Source organism: Diospyros lotus, chromosome 6 (assembly GCF_014633365.1).
Source record: "Diospyros lotus cultivar Yz01 chromosome 6, ASM1463336v1, whole genome shotgun sequence".
NCBI classification, from domain to species: Eukaryota; Viridiplantae; Streptophyta; class Magnoliopsida; order Ericales; family Ebenaceae; genus Diospyros; species Diospyros lotus.
Window position 1 is genome coordinate 361,804 of NC_068343.1, and position 18,787 is coordinate 380,590.

The 18,787-nt window shown below is 38.5% G+C and overlaps 2 protein-coding genes across 4 annotated transcripts; both read right to left on the reverse strand.

Moving 5' to 3' along the window:
* Positions 1 to 17: 17 nt before the first annotated feature.
* Positions 18 to 10,822, reverse strand: LOC127803796 (probable protein S-acyltransferase 7). Of its 2 annotated transcripts, none has more exons than XM_052340294.1 (5): positions 10,095 to 10,822; positions 8,561 to 8,655; positions 2,330 to 2,623; positions 785 to 1,018; positions 18 to 672 (listed from the first exon to the last, which is right to left on the reverse strand). In XM_052340294.1, exons 1-5 carry the CDS (start codon positions 10,108 to 10,110, stop codon positions 136 to 138), a joined length of 1,176 nt encoding a protein of 391 aa, XP_052196254.1. In that variant the 5' UTR covers positions 10,111 to 10,822; the 3' UTR covers positions 18 to 135. The 2 variants fall into 2 exon arrangements, with proteins under 2 accessions (XP_052196254.1, XP_052196253.1); XM_052340293.1 differs by having other exon boundaries at positions 8,561 to 8,743.
* A 1,055-nt stretch (positions 10,823 to 11,877) lies between these two features.
* LOC127803234 (serine/threonine-protein kinase PBS1-like) lies at positions 11,878 to 16,734 on the reverse strand. Of its 2 annotated transcripts, XM_052339320.1 has the most exons (6): positions 16,621 to 16,734; positions 16,385 to 16,488; positions 15,015 to 15,208; positions 14,674 to 14,863; positions 12,984 to 13,372; positions 11,878 to 12,569 (listed from the first exon to the last, which is right to left on the reverse strand). In XM_052339320.1, exons 1-6 carry the CDS (start codon positions 16,626 to 16,628, stop codon positions 12,135 to 12,137), a joined length of 1,320 nt encoding a protein of 439 aa, XP_052195280.1. In that variant the 5' UTR covers positions 16,629 to 16,734; the 3' UTR covers positions 11,878 to 12,134. The 2 variants fall into 2 exon arrangements, with proteins under 2 accessions (XP_052195280.1, XP_052195281.1); XM_052339321.1 differs by lacking the exon at positions 16,621 to 16,734 and having other exon boundaries at positions 15,015 to 15,967; positions 16,385 to 16,527.
* Positions 16,735 to 18,787: the final 2,053 nt, after the last annotated feature.

Here is an 18,787-nt window from a genome sequence, read left to right on the forward strand (position 1 = left end):
CCCCCAAAAAAAAAAAAAAAAAAAAAACACACACACACATGCGGAAAAATAATTTCCATGTTGAACCAAGCATATCACAACATCAAACAACCTGCTTCAAACTCACCTACTCTATCCAGCTCCGCCAACCATTTATCACAGCCTTGGTTCCGTAGGTTTGGAGGAGCTTGTCAGGCTGCTGCTACTGCTCCCACCTGTTCGGTTTTGTTCCCCCACTCTAGCTGCCAAAGCAACAACTTCTGGAGACATCTCCCAGCTTCCGCTTTTCCTGCCCCAATTGGCGTGCCTTGGATGTATTCCAAGGCGATCCCCCTCGTCCACCGTAGTCCTTACATCTGGAGATGTTTCACCTAGCCCACCATCCTTAATGGTCGGGCTGACATTACCACTAAGTTGCCGTTCACAATGATCAAATCCAATCCCAACATCTCCCCAAACTGCTTTCCTCCCCATTTCTATGTCATCCACAGCTTTCCCCACCATGTTTGGGCTAACAAAACCCCCACCGGCTGATTGAGACGGTAAACCTGATTCCCTTACCACCTTTCCCCTGAACTTGTTCTTGGATGGGGGGATACTGGTGCAGAATATCTCCATGAAGTTCTCGACCACTCCTCTGCTATAGGGGTTGGCTCGACGATCATACCGATATCTGAAATTTTCATATGTAGTCTGCAAAACAAAAGCAGAAATGAAAAAAATTGAAAAGAGGTTTAATGTAAAGTGCATGGGTGAAAACGTAAGAGAAAAGAAAACTTGAAAAGAGAAAAGATCATTAATTCACCTGATTTGTGCTGATTAGATATAAATGGAAAGCAGTAAGGCCACCAACAAACCACACTGATATGAAGGTGTAAACTATAAGCACAATGGAAGCAGGGGTCTTGATCATTGCTTTCCATATGGTTGTCTCCTCTAATTCCATAATCCTCTTAATGTAAAGGCAGCAAAAGCTAAAAACATATATACAAAGGAGAGTGGAGGAGAAGACGAACATGAAGAAGAATCGATAGTTCCGCTGCAGAAGCATCAATGTTGTGTATTACACGAGTGTCTATGCAAAAGGAAAATTCAATGTGTACTGCAATCATACAGACGAAAGTTGCAAAAAATAACAAAATGATGGTAAAATTTAATGAGCCCAGTTATTTAACCAAAATTCTAAGAACCATCTAGCAAAATACATCCACAACACATCAGAAGAATAAAAAATGGCAATCCTGGGTGAGAATACGGATGATATTAGGAATTTGAATATTTCAAAACAATTTGGCTTCTACTTTTAGTGATGTACTCTAAATTAATTAACCAGTTTAGAGACATGCTCAAAATTAACCAAATTCCACTACATTAGCCATAGGAAGGGTAGTTCTAGTCGCCAGTTATTAAGAGAAATCCAGTTGTTCCTAGCATTGTAAGGTAGGAGAAATTGGAACTAGAGAAATGAAGCAGCGTTGTTAAACCCAAATGAAGAAATTCTGTGGAAGGCAATGCTAGAAGCAGATAACTCGAAGGAGGGGTTAGCAATTTCTCTGGTAAATTTCCAACTACAATGTTTTGACATGATGCAAGCTAGCTAGGCTGTATCATGCCGTTAAGAATTATCTACAATTAACACAGACACACAAATGAATAAGAGAGACTACCAACTGTAAGAATGGAAATTCAAATTTTGTAAAGACGATAAAGCAAAACAAATACAGGCATAGCAGGTCTACTTCCTTATTCTTTGTTTATAAAGAATACTTACCTGTACCAATAGCCGTACTAGAAATTAAGCCAACGCTCTTATTTAGGAAACGTAGCAGGGATTTGAGAAGGTGGATGAAAATTAAAAACAGACAACATAATAATGGGGGGAAAATGAAAAATAAAAGCAGACAACATGATAATTGGGGAGCAGTGGGGGGGAATCCAGGGCTACCATTGATCAAATCCAGACTCTATTAAAGATTTTAAATTTCTTCTAAGCATGCTCTGGTAACAGAATGTATTAACTACAATTAGAGGATTAATACAGAACTCTATTAGTTAAACTGCATGGTTGTATTGGATTTAGGGTTTAGGGCTCAGAAGGGCCTGAAATTAGTATTCAGTATAGATGAATTATGTTATTTATCAGAATCATTGATTTATGGTAGTTTCAGAAAAGGTTAATAGAGAGAGAGAGATCAAATACGTGCATGCTCAGCCTTAAGGGTCTTAATCCAGTCCAAGGGATTAATCGAGTACAGAAAACCACCTCAAAGGTATTAACATGATGGAAGTGCAAATGCTATGGACATCAACTACCAATAAATGCCAAAATTTAAAGGAATAAATTTCTTACAAGCCCAATACACTGGCCAACCCAAGGGCAGTGATGGTCAAATCGTTCAACACAATTGTTGCAGATCGAACAGTGTGAGCAGCGGGGAGGTCTATAAAGCATGCAGGTATCACAATACTTAATCTTCACAGTAATCCCATTCACCTCCGCTTCCTTGATGCGAGGCAGGCGCAATTGTGGGGTTTGGCCACTGCCATCTGCGCTGCCATCATAGCCTTCTGGTTCTGGAGGGTGCGCATTACGAGGAATGATGCCTGGATCTCTTCCAGATGTTAGCAACAAAAGAACTAAAACCTGAGAAGTCCAACGTATTTGCCAGCTTAGAGTTCAAATTTAATAAAAATTATGCCCTTTAAAAATTCACTCATAAAATATTACATGAATAGCTGTCTTTTAACATATGAAAGGGGAAATAACTGCCACCATGCTCTGAACAAACAGACAGTATGAACAGAACACGAGAAGGAGAAGCTCAGATATCAATTTTCAAAAAATGTAGAACATGATATACCAAAGGTGGACAAAAACTGTATATATTTATGTTATTTATAGATAAGATTTTGCATGAATAAAATACAAGTACTACATAACAGTGCTAAAATTGAAAAGGCCATAATTTTCTTATGTTAAATATCCAACATACCATTCACATGACAATCACATGCCATAGAGTGACAAAACCCAAATTGACTTACTGTTGTTTCTGAGCCCTAGGTTGACATCAAATAAACAAAACTTGGACAGGTGCAAAACAACACAGAACCTTAAACCCACTAGATGGGATCAACTACATGAATTCTCCACAGGTAATATCTCTATCCATCATAGCATTATTTTTTTTAAAAAAAAAAAAAAAAAAACATTATATCTCATATCATGCACAAGAATTTCTCAAGTGTTCTTTAATCTTCCTCCACCTATTTTGCTACAAACTTCTCCCATTGTATCTAACTCTGTTTACAGGGGAATCTATGATAGTCTTCTTCTCACATATCCAAACCAGCAAAAGGTATAAAACTAAGTATATTTTATTAACCTAGTCAGATCCTAGTTAGCAATACCCTCATGCCTAACATAAAATGTATGAGTACACATGCCTAAATAGCGAACCACATTAGCACCAAATCATCTCCATGTGATTTAGCAACCTTGGTCCCAAGTCATAGGCTTTTAAGTTGACACTTGGATCAATCAGAGGTCAGCACATTATCATCTGCCAATTCTCCACCTATAAGAAAGGTATGGCAACTAAGGCTAAGGCATAGAATTCCTTAATGTGAACTATCCAAATGAAGGGACTGTCTTAGAAGCCTCTCGTGCACACTTGATCCTCCTCTCAAAGTGAAACCATCCAAGGTTGCCTCTCTCACCATAACAATTTAACCACCCTCAGCTTGCATGAATTTTTCTCCAACCATGCATACTCCACCTATATTCCATATTTGGTTCTCAATGGCACCTAGTGCTCACTTTGACAGAGAGGGTGCTGCAAGACACCCTTAGAGTTATGCCCTAGTCATTGAGTGCCTATGCAACTCCATAACATGTATATGCCAACTCATTGAGCAACTAAGAATCAGACACAAATATGAATAAAAAATAGGAACAATTCTGGGCATGAGATACAATGATTTAGAGAAATTAAGACACAGATACCACGAGACTATAGCAACAAAGAATATTTTTTTATACTTTTAGTTAAAAACATGATTAACATAATAACCAAAAAGCGGTAATCATACTGAAAAAAATACCATTAATCCATCATGTATACCATTTAATTGGTAAGAATGACAATATGTAAAAATATTAAAAAGATACCACAATCTAAGTAAAAGAAACCTAACATAAAAAAGTTGGCTATTTTTGTTAGTGTCCTAATTCAGCTTAACTTTTTTTCCTTTTATACTTTTCCTATAAACTTATTTAATTTATGGATTTTAACCCAAAAAAAGGTTTTAAAAGATCCATGTGCATCCATATTATGTCCTAAAAGCATCCAAAAATGAAAGTAAGAATAACAAATTCGTACACATCTTTAAGCATGCCCAACACATATTTTAGTGTGTATGAAATGTATCTGTGTCCTATAAATGCATGCGAGTATGGCACCAGGGTAAAAAGAATAAAAAGGAACTGTGTTAGCTGGGCACCAACATGATTCCAAAACATCACTTGGGCATATGTGTCTAGATGGTTAGAGTTGACTTGTGACTTTAGAGTTCATCAAGGTACTAGGCACTTGCAACTAGCATCTTGACCATTCTTAGAAAGGATAAAACATGTAGCGGAAATTATAGCTCTTCATACCTAAGAGCACAACCTAATGCTCCAACAACTTGGAAGATCTCTACCATCTATATACTAGTTGAGGACCATCCACTAATGAGACATCAAAAATCAAACCATTCAAAATTCTACAACCAATCCCTGGAACACTTGTTCTAGGTGCATGCAGCAAGCTACTATCATGGTCCTAGGGTTTAGCCTAGGACTAGAATGGAAATCGGAAGGATCCGATTCATTTAAGGTCAAGAACAAAATGTATAGAGGGGAAATTGAAGAAGAATGGGGGAGAAATTAGAGAGAATGGAGGGAGAATGGCAGAAGAACGAGAGAGAGAAATTAGAGAGAAATCTTGGAAGAGAATTTAGAATTCAATATCAAAATCAGCATGCCCTTTCCTCTTACAATGGGCCTTTTTATAGGCCTTAGCTAGCTCCTTAACTAATTTCTAACAGCACCCATGTGCTCCTAACAAACACCCAAATATCTCCTAACAAACAAATATAAACCTATTACAATATTACCCCTTTATTATATCCCTATCACAATATTACCCATCTAATCCTCCTAGGGACATGACAATTTCTCCGCCTTGAAACATGTCTTGTCCCCAAGACATGCCAAACCTTCACAGCTTCCATTATGCTCCCCTTGTTTTTTTTCCTTTTCTTCCACAGCTTAGATGGAGAAATTGTGAAGATATCCTTCACTGCCAATGGAATGATCCCAGGTGACTTTTGCTTTCCATGCATGGTATGAGTCTTCCCGCTACTAGTAACACCATAAGCAAACACTATACCATTAATTCCTTGCATGGCACCACTTACAACCTGCTAGGCTGCAACATCAATTCCGATCTTCAATCCTCCCCCCTTCAACAAGGGTGATAGAAATTCTAATTGGTCAACTGTAGCAACAACAAACAAAGCAAAAGCAGCTTTGTTCTTTCCAGCCAAACTCTCGACAGCAACATGGTGACACCATTTAGGATCAATAAGATTTCTTCCAGCTGGTGCTGTCTTCGCCTTATCATTAGTTAAGGAATCCTCAGCATTATCCAAAACCATAGGCAATGGAACCTCATCATTAGGAACTCCACCACCCATTCCCTTTCTTATAGAATTCTGATCTTGGATACCCTTCAATCCTTCTATCCCAGCACTAGTCAACAGAGGTAACGAATTGGCTTTGACTTCCTCAGTCACTTCATCAAATGCTACCCTATTTTCCTCTTGCAGCCTTTCAATAGGTGCATCTTGCAGTCTTATTTTTTTCTTCAAACTTCTCAAGCACTGCTGCATAATTCATCCCCAATTCTAGCAATTCCTTGTGGCCTTTTGTCATTCATGTCATCTGATTGACTGCTGTCTTAGCCACCAGATTATTACAGCTTCCCTTTAGATAATGCTTTTCACCACTAAAATTACTCCCAATATTGCAGCCATCCTTCTGGTCACTGCTGCCTCCATCAGAATGCTTCTTTTTCTGCCCAAAGTCTAGAGTAGGCAGTGAATCAGTTGTTCGTAATCTTGTCTTCTTCTTCGATTGCTCCACTCCAAGGAATTTCTCCTTGTTAAAACTTCCGTGATAATCATCAAAGTATTTCACCAAAAAATTGTAATGATACTTCTTAATAAGTATCATCGCAAACTCTTGCAACTTCTCGCGGAACATACGACCAAATTCCTCGCACTCTTCATGAATCCCATTACTTGTTCCTTTGTCCCTATTGCTGCCAACTGAAAATGCAGCCTTCTTTGGCTGCCATTGAGTCTCCATTCTAGCTAAAAATGAAGCATTCTTCTGCTGCAATTTAGGGCTCATCTGCTCCATGTATGCACTGCTCCCAATGACCTCACGATCAGGTCATCCCCTTGAAAATGCAGCACCTTTCTGTTGCGATTGACACTCCAATGTCCTCGTTCTTGCACTATAGCCCCTAGCAAACTTCTCATGAGCAAGACAACTCGAAGGCCAATAAACAGGAGCTCTCAACAGTCACCCTAAAGCTGATCCAAGAAGTGGCAGATTACAATCAATGTTTAGCTTCGAAGTCAGTCCTATTTTAGAGCCGGAATACATTGCATGTTATAGCAACTTGATCAGCCTTTAAGAGTCACCTAGGGCTACCGAATATCCTGTCTCACTTGCTGCAATAATACCTAATACTTGTTGGAACCACCGTCAGAATCACTAGCCTGCAACGCCTTCCAAATCACAATTGCTTGGCCTCGAATCCGCTTCAACATATGGCCAGTGATGCATCAAGCTTACTTGCCACGGTTATGCTCTGAGTTGGCTCTCCAGAACGGTCGGAATCTCCTTCCGATCAAAGAGGAAAGCACGTTGTGACACCCCGATCGCTTCACCAGCACGGGTTAGAAGGCAACCCAAACTGTAGCACACACAGGGCCTTCCGATCAAAGCGGCAACAGCCGCAAACTCTTATAGAAATTCCAATTAAAACCGCCACACCTCAACCGCACCTGTAGGAAGCTTATCGATCTGGGTCGGAATGGTCTTCCGGTCTGGTCGCAACTCTCTGGGTCATCCGCTTCACCTCCGACGGACTCAAGCTCGCCTCAATAGTTGCACTTCAGTGGTCGTGAACCACCCTCTCTTCGTTGCCTTCCAGCCGAACCAAGAATCACCTTCAAGGATCAGATCTATCACCGTCCAGAATCACTGTCGAGGACCACCGTCAACCCAAAGATCACCGTCAACTCTTCGTTGCCTCCCGTGGTTGAGGATCACCGACTTAGCGACCCTAACCTAGTCGCTCCAGAATCACCGTCAAAGTTGCCTAGGTCAGTTTCGCCTTCACCCGCCTTCCTCAGTCAGTCTCCTCCTCCACTCAATCAATTGATGCTTCCGATCGGGTTGGGTGTTCAATTCATTCACTAGGAATTCTGTCTTAGGCTGATCACCGCCTGAGTTCCAACCGATCACTAGGAATCACTGCACCCAACCGCTATCAACTATCGTTCGAAATCCGCTTCACTGTGAATTAGCAAGCGAGGTTTGCACCCAAGTCGATTAACGTGTTCAGAGTGGCAGAACTGATTGAAGAAGGTGCAGAGCTTGATCGATCAAGGAAGGCGATTGTGATGTAACCAGCGGAATTCTCCGAAATTGAGAATTGATGGTTGCAGTTTCTTCGAAATTCACCTTCAACAGCTCCGAGGATGGGAAGACTTGCTCGTTTGGGAGTTCCAATCAACTGGAATCAAATCCACAGCCAATGATTGACTGCTCTAATACCAATTGTCATGGTCCTAAGGTTTAGCCTAGGACTAGAATGGAAATTGGAAGTATCCGATTCATTTAAGGTCAAGAACAGAATGTATAGAGGGAAAATTGAAGAACAATAGGGGGAAAATTAGAGAGAATGGAAGGAGAATGGTAGAAGAACGAGAGAGAGAAATATTGGAAGAGAATTCAAAATTCAATATCAAAATCAGCATGCCCTCTCCTCTTACAATGGGCCTTTTTATAGGCCTTAGCTAGCTCCTTAACTAATTTCTAACAGCACTCATGTGCTCCTAACAAACACCCAAATATCTCATAACAAACTAATATAAGCCTATTACAATATTACCCCTTTATTATATCCCTATCACAATATTACCCTTCTAATCCTCCTAGGGACATGACAGCTACTTCATGGTCACATTCATATGGTTTCTCACAAGTTCATATTTGAAGCCCATGATTTATTTTGCTGCTAAGAAACATTTCATATTAACCTCTGCCAATTGGGCATCCAATTGTATAAAGATTTACCTATCCCCAACAGAGAGATTATAGTTATCCTCAATAGGGAAATAAGTCATCTGACACATACATTTTAGGAGTGAAATTTAAGATACTGAACAATTTTTCAATAACATTGCAGACATGCTTACATGAATGTGTACGCTTATCGAGAGAGAAGAGAGAACTCACGTAAAGTGTGAAGACAACAGCAACAACCATAGTTGTTCCTCCCAAGTGGCGAGAGAAATTATCCATCAATTTCCTAGCAACAAATATGCAGAAAACTGTAACAGGAGCAATGATGAGGAACATGGTCAGCACCAATGACCTCACATCTGGCCCAAATATAAACCTTCCCTGAAGAAAGAATATCTGTAACCACACCACACAAGCAATTAAATAACTCATATCCCAATGAAATGACCAAATTTCATTACTATAACAAACTGTATCCTTAGGAATGTAAAACTAGTCTTTTAAAGAATAGCATCCTGAATTACTACCTAAATGCTTATTCAAAAAAATGAATGTTAACTGTTAGTTTTAGCGGTACCTCAGACTAACTCCAAATAGGAGATACAAGGTTTTCAAGTTAGAGTTGCAACAAGGGTTGTTTTTCTAATAAAAGAGGAAAAAAAAATTTCTTAACCACACAAGCAAATTTGATAACTAATCTCCCAAAGGCATTCTTTATTTCATTGTTACAACAAGCTATAACCCTTGGACTACCAAACTTGCCTTTTAAAGAATATAGCATCCTGAGTGATTGCCTACATGCTTCTCCCAAAAAAAGGGCATTCAAACAAATTAGAGTTGTGGCAAGATTGCATCTCTCTAAGGAGGCAAAAGATTAAATAATGAATGGGATAGAGGTGGAGGGGAATGCCTGCAAGCATCACAAATGTCAAATCTTTTTAAATTAGTAGGAGATTCCAGTCGCACTAATAAAAAACCTGTTCAAGCTTTTTTCAGCACTGAGAAGACTAGCTAGCAGAGGAAAAGTTTCAAATCAAAAGAATAAAGGAAATACAGTGCCCAATACAATACACAAGTAAGAAATTAACTAAAAACAAGTTCCTAAATCCTAGCAAAACAGATAAAAAAGTGCTTTTCCAAATCTAAATGACTTGCATAAAACAAGGAATAAAGGAAAATAAATTAAGCTAGTGAAAACATACAATCTCCAAGGTGGTCCTGCCAGAAACACTAAAAATTTGTTTATGTAGCATTAGGGAAGTAACTTATAATGATCGTAATTAAAAATTGAGTTATATGCTTGTGCGGAGAGGAAATGATTTCATCAAACACGGAACAAGCATTTCCCCCCGCCTGCAGAAAGACGTGAACAGGACTATAGAAGTTACTTTAGTCGGACCCCTGATAAGAGTCATGATTCTGGAAAAGGGAAGGGGTATAGAAAGAGGATCCGTGTAGACGCAGGCGAGTACTCTACTCCTTCCCCTCCACTCATATAGACCCCATTCCACAACAAACTACCACGATTACTTGTGAACGTTAAGTCCTGCTGGGGAGAAAAAATCCGCGCATAGTAACAAATGAGAAACTAAAAGCGTTAACGATTAACGACAGAAAGTTGTGAGGCAATATTCGTTATTTGACTACCCGTAACAAGAGAAGAAACAAATTTCTATTCGTTATAAAAACAGATTAAAAAAAAAAAAAAAGCATGAAAACATGCATAAATCCGTAAATCGAAGCTTACATTGCTGCCTTTCCATGTCTGGTAAATCCGTAAATCGTCGGCCCCGCCAGTGGATCCGGCGGATAACGGATCGGAGCGCTTTGGAGGAGGAACCACATACATCTCTCTCTCTCTCTCTCTCGCAACGCAAGTTTTGATACCCCTCAACTCAACTAGAGAGAGGGAGAGAGAGAGAGAGCGAGCGAGCTCCAATATACAAACAATATGAAGAAGTAGAAGAAAGAGTGTGTTTGGACTTCAGAGTAGTAGAATACATATGAAAAAGGAACTCCAAGAATATAATTATTATTATTATTAAGCTATCTAGGGTTTTCAGCTTTTGGGCGGTAGAATGAATGAAAAATGCGTGTGATTCCCGTGACTTTGCGGTTGCGGCGGCGAAAACGCAACGGCTAGTAGTATGGAATTGGGCGGACAACGGATGAGGGACGCAAAACAGAGCGGAAGCAGCGAGAGAGAGAGAGAGAGAGAGAGAGAGAGAGAGGGAGAGCCAGGATGGACGAACGGATTGGATTCTGTAGGTGGTCGGGTCTGAACAGTGAACAGTAGTAGTAGTAGTAGTAGTAGTATGTGAAAAGGAGACGACGTCGTGGCATTATCATTAGAGGAGGAGGAGGAGGAGGAGGAGGAGAGACGAGAGAGACAGAGATAGGACCCCTCAAGTCCAGCCCAGGCCCAGACCATAAAGCAAAAGCAGCAGCAGCAGCTTTGGGTGACTTTTCAGTTTCAGCCTTTGCTTTGCTCTTTGCTGTTCGCTCTTCGCTCTCTACTACTTTACTCATGGGCTACTTTTTGGCTTTTAACAGGGTGCAAGGGTACATTATTTTTAAATAATAATAATATGTATTTATTTATCTATTGTTTTTAATATTTAAATAATAAAGTAATGAATGTGATCTGATGACATGTAACTACTTCACATGTAGGTTTGGTTTGGTTGCAAAAACAGAAAAAAACGAAAGAAAAGCATGCATACTTTTATTTTAAGATAAGGGGGGCAGACAGACCAACATAATTAATAATGAGCGAGGGATGCTTTCCTTCCAGACAACTATGATGCCACCCTCCTCCTCCTTCCTCTATACTCCTACTGCTAAACTAAATACTAAATATTGATTATTATTATTATTATTATTATTATTATTATAAATTTGAATAAAATTCACACCAATTATTTATAAAAATTATTTTATCAAACTTATTTATATATATATATATAAAGACACATACATACATATATATACACGCACATTCATTTTAAATATTGAAATTTACTGCCGCCGCTCCTTCAATTTTCCACCTAATTAATTGAAGTGGTTCTCTGATTTGGTTGTTTTGTTCACCATCATTAGCTCCAACTGCGTTGTTGGTTCCATGGTGTGGTGGTTCAAGTCCCGGTGGGTGGGGACCTTGCATGCGCTGCGCGTTCTTGTGTTTTGGCTGCCGCCGTTGCGTGTGTTGGTTTGCTTAAAAAGTAGTTTTTATAGCCTCGTCTAAAACACGAAAAACCAAATCATTTGAATCCCCCCTGTATCAGGAATGGACTACTTTACTTTGGGTAATGAAGCTTCTGGAGAGACATTGTCGATCGTTTGCATCCTCTTCCTCTTCTTTTTAAGTCCACGGTGGTGAATGGCGAAAACCAGCGACAAAAGCTCTTCAATATCGTACTTTCCCAGGATAATCCTTACACGACTAATCAATTATGTATCGTGTAACGAACATGGAAGTCGTTGCATAGTAGTGACATGGAGGAGGACAGGCGAAAATGGGGCGCAAAAAATTCTCTCACTTGTGCCTGTAGAATCCTTAAAAATTCTCGTCATTCAACTGGGGCTAAAAATTAAACATAGTTCTAAACATCCGACCCCCTTTAACATTAATTCTGCAAGTAATGAACTATTATTTCGTTCCTATTATTTTGTAATCTTCTGTGAAAGAGAATTCTCTGTTAATTCTTTTCCTAGATATATTCCATTATTATTATAACACTAAACCTGACCACCTAAAGCTTTGCTGTGCTATTAATTAGCCAGTCTTCTAAGTTGGCATAATTCCTTCTTCATTTTGTCGCATCTTCTCTCTCCATGTCTCTCCCCACATCTTGGCCTCGGCAACAGCTTGCTCTCGTTCTAAATCCCTGTCTTCTGATATACATGTTCCCTTCGGAGTGCCCTTACATTCATTAGAATCTACATTGCTCTCATTAACCAGCCCATCGCTTTGCGGCATCCTTCTGCCCCTACCGCTTTTGGCACCATTTCCACGATCCATATTGGCATCATTCTGCTGGGAAGTCAAGTAATCCAAAGCAAGCACTACGTCAGTGCTGCTAGGACGAGAGTGAGGATTTTCACGGACACACATGGATGCCACCTCTACAGCCCTGCAGAAAACAGGCTCTGAGAACTTGCCTTTCAGATTTGGATCTGCTAGTTGCAAAAAGTCCTTGCGGTCTTTCAACATGGGACGAACCTGCAAAAGAAAGAAATTGGATTTGAAGTCGCTTACCTGAGTGGTACATAAAAAGAAACGGTTCTGTGGGACCGTCCAACACCACCATCACCCCCCCCCCCCCCCCCAAATTTAATGTGTTACTGGACTGCATGAAAAGCATCCCTAATGCAGGTAGCTCCAGCTAAATTATCTACCATACTAAATAGTGATAATCACTTAATTGAGCTCTTTAACTAGGAGGAGATCAGTTAAGGACATCACAGAACAGGTTTTCTACAACCATTATATTCTGGAACCCATGCTAGACTATTAGTATAACATGCAAGGACAAAGTGAAGGTGCAAAATAACTGAACAAGAAAGGCCAATGACTTCACATGATATTGTGAGAATCAGGTTCTAAATGATTATGGAATGCGAAAGAGTCAATTACCCAATGAACAAGAATATCTTTTCCACGTCCACGAGTTGAGTCCAATGCTCTTTGTCCAGTAATTAGCTCGAACAAGACTATCCCAAAACTATAGATGTCAGACATCTTTGTCAGTTTTCCAGTAACTGCATATTCAGGGGCACAGTATCCTTCGGTGCCCATAACTCTAGTAGAGACATGTGACTTGTCGTCTGGAACAAACTTCGCAAGCCCAAAATCAGAAAGTTTTGGGTGGAAGCCCTCTCCCAATAATATGTTAGACGATTTCAAGTCCCTGTATATAACAGGAGGATCTGCTTGACTGTGCAGATAATCCAATCCTTTGGCTGCACCAGCTGCTATCTTCATCCTGGCGTTCCAATCCAATGGTACCATATTAGGTGCAAGATCTGCATAAAGATCTTCCTTGGTCAGCAGCCAGTAATCAATTAATTGACTAGGAATTAATAGAAATAGTCAGTAGCAGGCATAAAGCTTGATCAATGACTTTGTCATGCTTGTATATAAAACGTACAGGAAATTGGTAACATCATTAAGATATTAAACTTCAGCTTCTCCCAATAACTACTACAACAGAAACTAAAACATATGATGAGAATCTAAACTGGTAGCACCTCTTATTTTTATTAACAACAGCAGGCATGGTGCAAGGCAGAGTTCAATGAGTTCCAGAGGTGTGCAACAGTGCATTTGGTCACTGTTTCTATTTGAAGCATAGCACAATTACTAAGGAAGACATTTTCTGGAGCTAAACTACTAATGAAGAGAAGAGATCCTTCATGGCATCTTGACATTATATTATAACAGAGGATTGCATTTTGACACCTGCATGTTTAGCCAAACACTATAAGCCAACAAATGGCAAAAATTAAGTCTGTAAATAAAATTTCCTTGACATATACTAATGTGTAGGATGAAAGGGCTTCTCACAATGACTAAATGCTCGTTTGCATCTGGTAAGACAGTAAATTACCCAGAGTACAGGAGATGCATTTGTGAGGTTAGATCTAATACATGTTCTCTCCCTACCACATCCCTTTCTTTCTAAAATTTTGAACTTTAATCTTTGCATCAGGGAAAGCTAATGTCTCTGAAGGAACAAAGACTTACACATTAATCAACGTGTCAGTAAGAAAAAAATGCTAAAAGGTTACTCAAGTGCATAAAATACTTAAATTTTGCTGACAACATTTTAACTAAGTTAAGGCAAACCTCCTGATGTCAACTTCCAATGATGCCCAAGGAGACATACAACAACAAAATATCAAACTTTAATCCCACTATGTGGGGTTGTGATGTCCAAGGAGACATGGTTTAGCCAAAACCAAACATCAAAATGAATCCAATTCTCATGACAAAGTGGTATTCTACAACTATTACATTGATAGAAGCAAAGAAAATGATCATGGTTTGATCCTTGTACAGTCATTATATATCCCTATCATCAAAAGTACAAGAGAATGGAGTAAAACATTGAAATTATCTAATATGAAGTAGTCTTTACAAATGAGAACTCCAATATTTCAAAGCCTTGACAACCTCATGCAATATCAACCGGAAGAAAACCAGAAAATGCACTAATTTCTTTTGTTTCCCAGTGTTAAAAGGACATAGATGACAAGAAATGTGTAAGGATAAATAAACGGAATAAATGTTGAGAAAATTCAAGGACACGGGCAAAAAATTCTACCATGGAGGTGATACTCCAATGACCCCAAAGGCATGAATTCATAGACAAGAAGGCGCTGGTTCCCTTCAGCACAGTAACCAATCATATTGACAAGGTTAGGGTGACGTAGAAGAGACAGCATGAGAATCTCCACCAAAAACTCCTTGTCCCCTTGAAGACCCGTCTGATTTAACATTTTAACAGCAATGACCTACCAACAACCACAACACATATTATCCACAACAGAGTCTTCCAAGTATGGAAGATTCAATAGTGAAGGTCAGGTGCAGAAAGGCAACCTCCTCCATAAGATAACTGCAATGCCAAAACACAAAAGTTGATTATAAGAAAGAGAAAATTACCTGGCCAGTTTTTTCTAATTTCCCTTTGTATACTGGCCCAAAACCACCCTCCCCAATTAGGGAGTCAGACCTAAAATTGTTTGTTGCAGTTGCAAGCTCCCTGTATTTGAACGTCTTTGTGGTGGTCTTGGCACCGGATACATCTTTTGAAATGGGGGACTCCAATCTCAACTCTTTATTGATCTTTGGTCCAACTGCATTAGCCTCCAATTAGGTTAAACAACAAGCAGAAGTATGGGAAAAGGTAAGTAATGCACTCGTTGTAACATGTAGACTTTAGACATATCACCAGCTGTTAACATGATTGGTATCTCCTGCTCTGTCTGAGTGTGGTTTACATGAATTAGGTCCCAACTACAACATAATCATGCTATGTCTTTTAAAATAATAAACGAATAAGTTTTGAATGAAGTGAATACTAAAATCTTCAAGATACCAAAACAAATCCTTCAGCTCTGCTGGAAGCAACTTAGACAGCAATTGGCAGTGCCATTTCTAGGAGATGCACATATGGTTAATTTCCATTGTATATCGATTGAAAACAGCTATGATTTTTGCTTCCAAATTTCACATCTTTGAAAAATCAAATAGCTCTAGGCAGTAGAAATCAACCAAATAAAACACGTCTCTTGCATACTTCACCATGCAATTGGAGCATCACCACTTCCATTGTCAAGTCAGTCACTTAGTAGACGACAGATGTTCAAAAAAGAGATTTGATAGAATTGATCGCAAAACCAATAATAAAATAAATAATTAAAAAAAATAAAAGATAAGAGATCTCATCAAGATTCAAGACTACGCATAAGTTCCTTCAATGAGTATTTGATTCTGCTAGCACTCCTTCGCTACTGTTCTAGAATCTGGACAGGCCTACAATCCCATGATGCAGAGTATAAAACAGTGAGGACATCGTCTTTCATAGAATCACTAGACAAGGATTGTGATTGCCTCTGCGATCAATTAAGTAAAATAAATATAAGCTACTGTTCCCTCTCAATTTGAGATAAGGATAACGGGAACAAAAATCTTGAAAAAGAAAAGAGAGATTGTTGATTTCAATCAGGAAAAAGCCGGGAAACAGGAGAGAAGTCAAATATTGGAATGCAGTGGAGCAATGCCAAACGTCATGGACAAAGATACAAGACCTCGAAACGATCAACACAGTCAATTGCCGAATGAAATGAAAAGGAGAACTAGTAAAATTGCCTCCGGCAAGAGTTGAAGGATAACATGTCGGGAACCAAAAGTAATCGACCAAAAACACCGAGTCGCAGCAACGATTGAAACGAAGAGACAGACAGGTGGGAGGTGGCAAGTCGTCCGTTGAATGAATATTTTCAAGCAACGGAAAAAAGGAAGATACTAACCTGCAGATGAGGAATCAGGGACGGCGGTAGGCTCATCCTTTCTCCTGAACTTAAAACCCTTCCTCCAGGCGCCGAAGCATGGCCAATGACCCATTTTCTCCAACCTACAATTACGAATGACGATGAAATGAGGAAACCCCCCGGGGGCGGGGGGGCGTGTTTGGACAGCAGGAAGAAGAAGAAAGCTGGGAATGTTGGGATTGGGATTGGGGGGTTTTCGAGTTGGATACACATACAAATACATTTGGAGTTGCTTTCACGCAAATCGATCCTCCTCGTCCACCGGGAGAATCAGCGCTGCGGTGCACGCTCTCGTGTCGTGTGGAATCTGCAATTTTGTCTCCTTTTGCTCTTTGCTCCATTTTCCTTCCCCCTAATATTATACACTAAAAATAATATTTAATCATCAATAATTTAAAAAAATAAATTATTTCTTTTAGAATTGAATCATTTACATAAAATTCTTATATATTAAAATTTATGCTATTGATATTTTTTATTTAAAAAATTTAAATATTAAAACTTACATAATATTTCAAAAACTTACGCTTGATATTTAGAATATTTAAAAATTAAATATTAAATACTTTAAAAATTAAATTTTAAAAAATTAAAAATATCAAAAATTCAACACCTAAAGATAAAAATATTAAATTTCGAATTAAACTTCTTACTTTGATATCATTATTTGAATAAAATTTTATACTAAAAATAACATTTGATCATCACTGATTTAAAAAAGAGATGTTTATTTCTTTTAGAATTGAATCATCCATTTCAAATTCTAAATGTCAAATTCTTATATATTAAAACTTACACTATTGATATTTAGAATATTTAAAAATTAAGTATTAAATGCTTTTAAAATGATAATATTTAGAATAATACTCTTTAAGAAAAAAAAATGTAATCTATGATATTCTTTATTTTATAGTGGTCGAGTAGATGTAAATTATAATTGTAATTTTATCTTATTAACGGGCATACATAAATAGACACAAATTATAAATATAATATTTCTAATTTTAAATATCGATTAAGGAAAACTTTAAATTTCTAACTGTAAATATTTTATTTCAAAACATTTAAAAAAAAAAAAAACAACGAAAAAGGGCTGACTCTTAAAACCCACACATCAATAATTTTCAAACAATACCAACAAAGGGTTTAATCCAACTAAACCAATTCTTATTCTATATTATCTCACATAATATAAATAATTCAAAAATAATTATTTCTACATCAACCAATTTGAAAGAGAAATCGAGCAAATGCTCACACCCATGTCACTTTTTCAGCTGCCTCTCTTTGCCTCAAAATCCACCCATCAACAATTCCATTTCTCCCCATTTTCTCATTCTTTTTTTTTTATATTTTATATTTTTTTTCTTTTTTTTCTTTATTTTTTTTCTTTCCTTTCTTTTTCTTCCTCCTACTTCTCTTTCACACACGACCGACCATCATCGCAACCTTCCCAACCGCCATTTACCGCCCCTAGCCACCATTGGACACAATTGCAGCCAACACATCTATCTACCGTCTCTCGCTGATGCTCGCTTTCGACCATCATCGTCGTTCAACCCTGTTACTTCCGGTCGCCATCAACCACCGCACCCAGCCGCTGCATTGGCTCTCCACTGCGAGCCCAGCTCATTGTTTGCCACCTCTGGTCGCTCGTTGCTTCAGGCTCCATCATCATTGCAATCGACCCCATCGCCCACCATTCGGCCTTCAACTCTCTCTCCTATTACTTGCTCTATGTATATATCTATATATACAGATAGATAGAGAGAGAGATGGGGGGTCGACCATTATGAGTGGGTGGGCATGTGTATGTATGTATATATTTATGTGGTTGTGTGTGTATATATCTATATATAGAGAGAGAGAAATGGGGGGTCGACCATTGTGGATATGTGTGTGTATATATGTATGTGTGTGTCTGGGGGCCAACGATAGCGTGGTTGAGAGTCTGTGAGAGAGAAAGAATGAGGGAGACAGTGAGTAAGGGAGTGGGTGGGTGGGTGGGTCTATGAAAAAGAGAGAGAGAGGCAAAATATGTTGGGTATTTGATCTCAACCATTGACTAACATTCAAAATTCATCTCAATGTATTTTAAACATTTTAAAATATTGTTTTGTTTTATTATATAGATTATTATTAATAAGTTTAATACAAATAATCTGTCAAATTTCGAACCATTAATAAGATATACCTCATCAAATTTTTACACCATTTGTGAAGAGAATTTATGTGGTTTAAAAATATCTTATCATTTATTTATTTTGTTTAAACACCTCGTCTAAAAATATTTTAAAATTTATGTGACTTATAAATATTTGTAGATCTTTGTGTGACTAACAGAGCCAACTCAACCAACCTGTGAACTTTAAGCCTAACAGG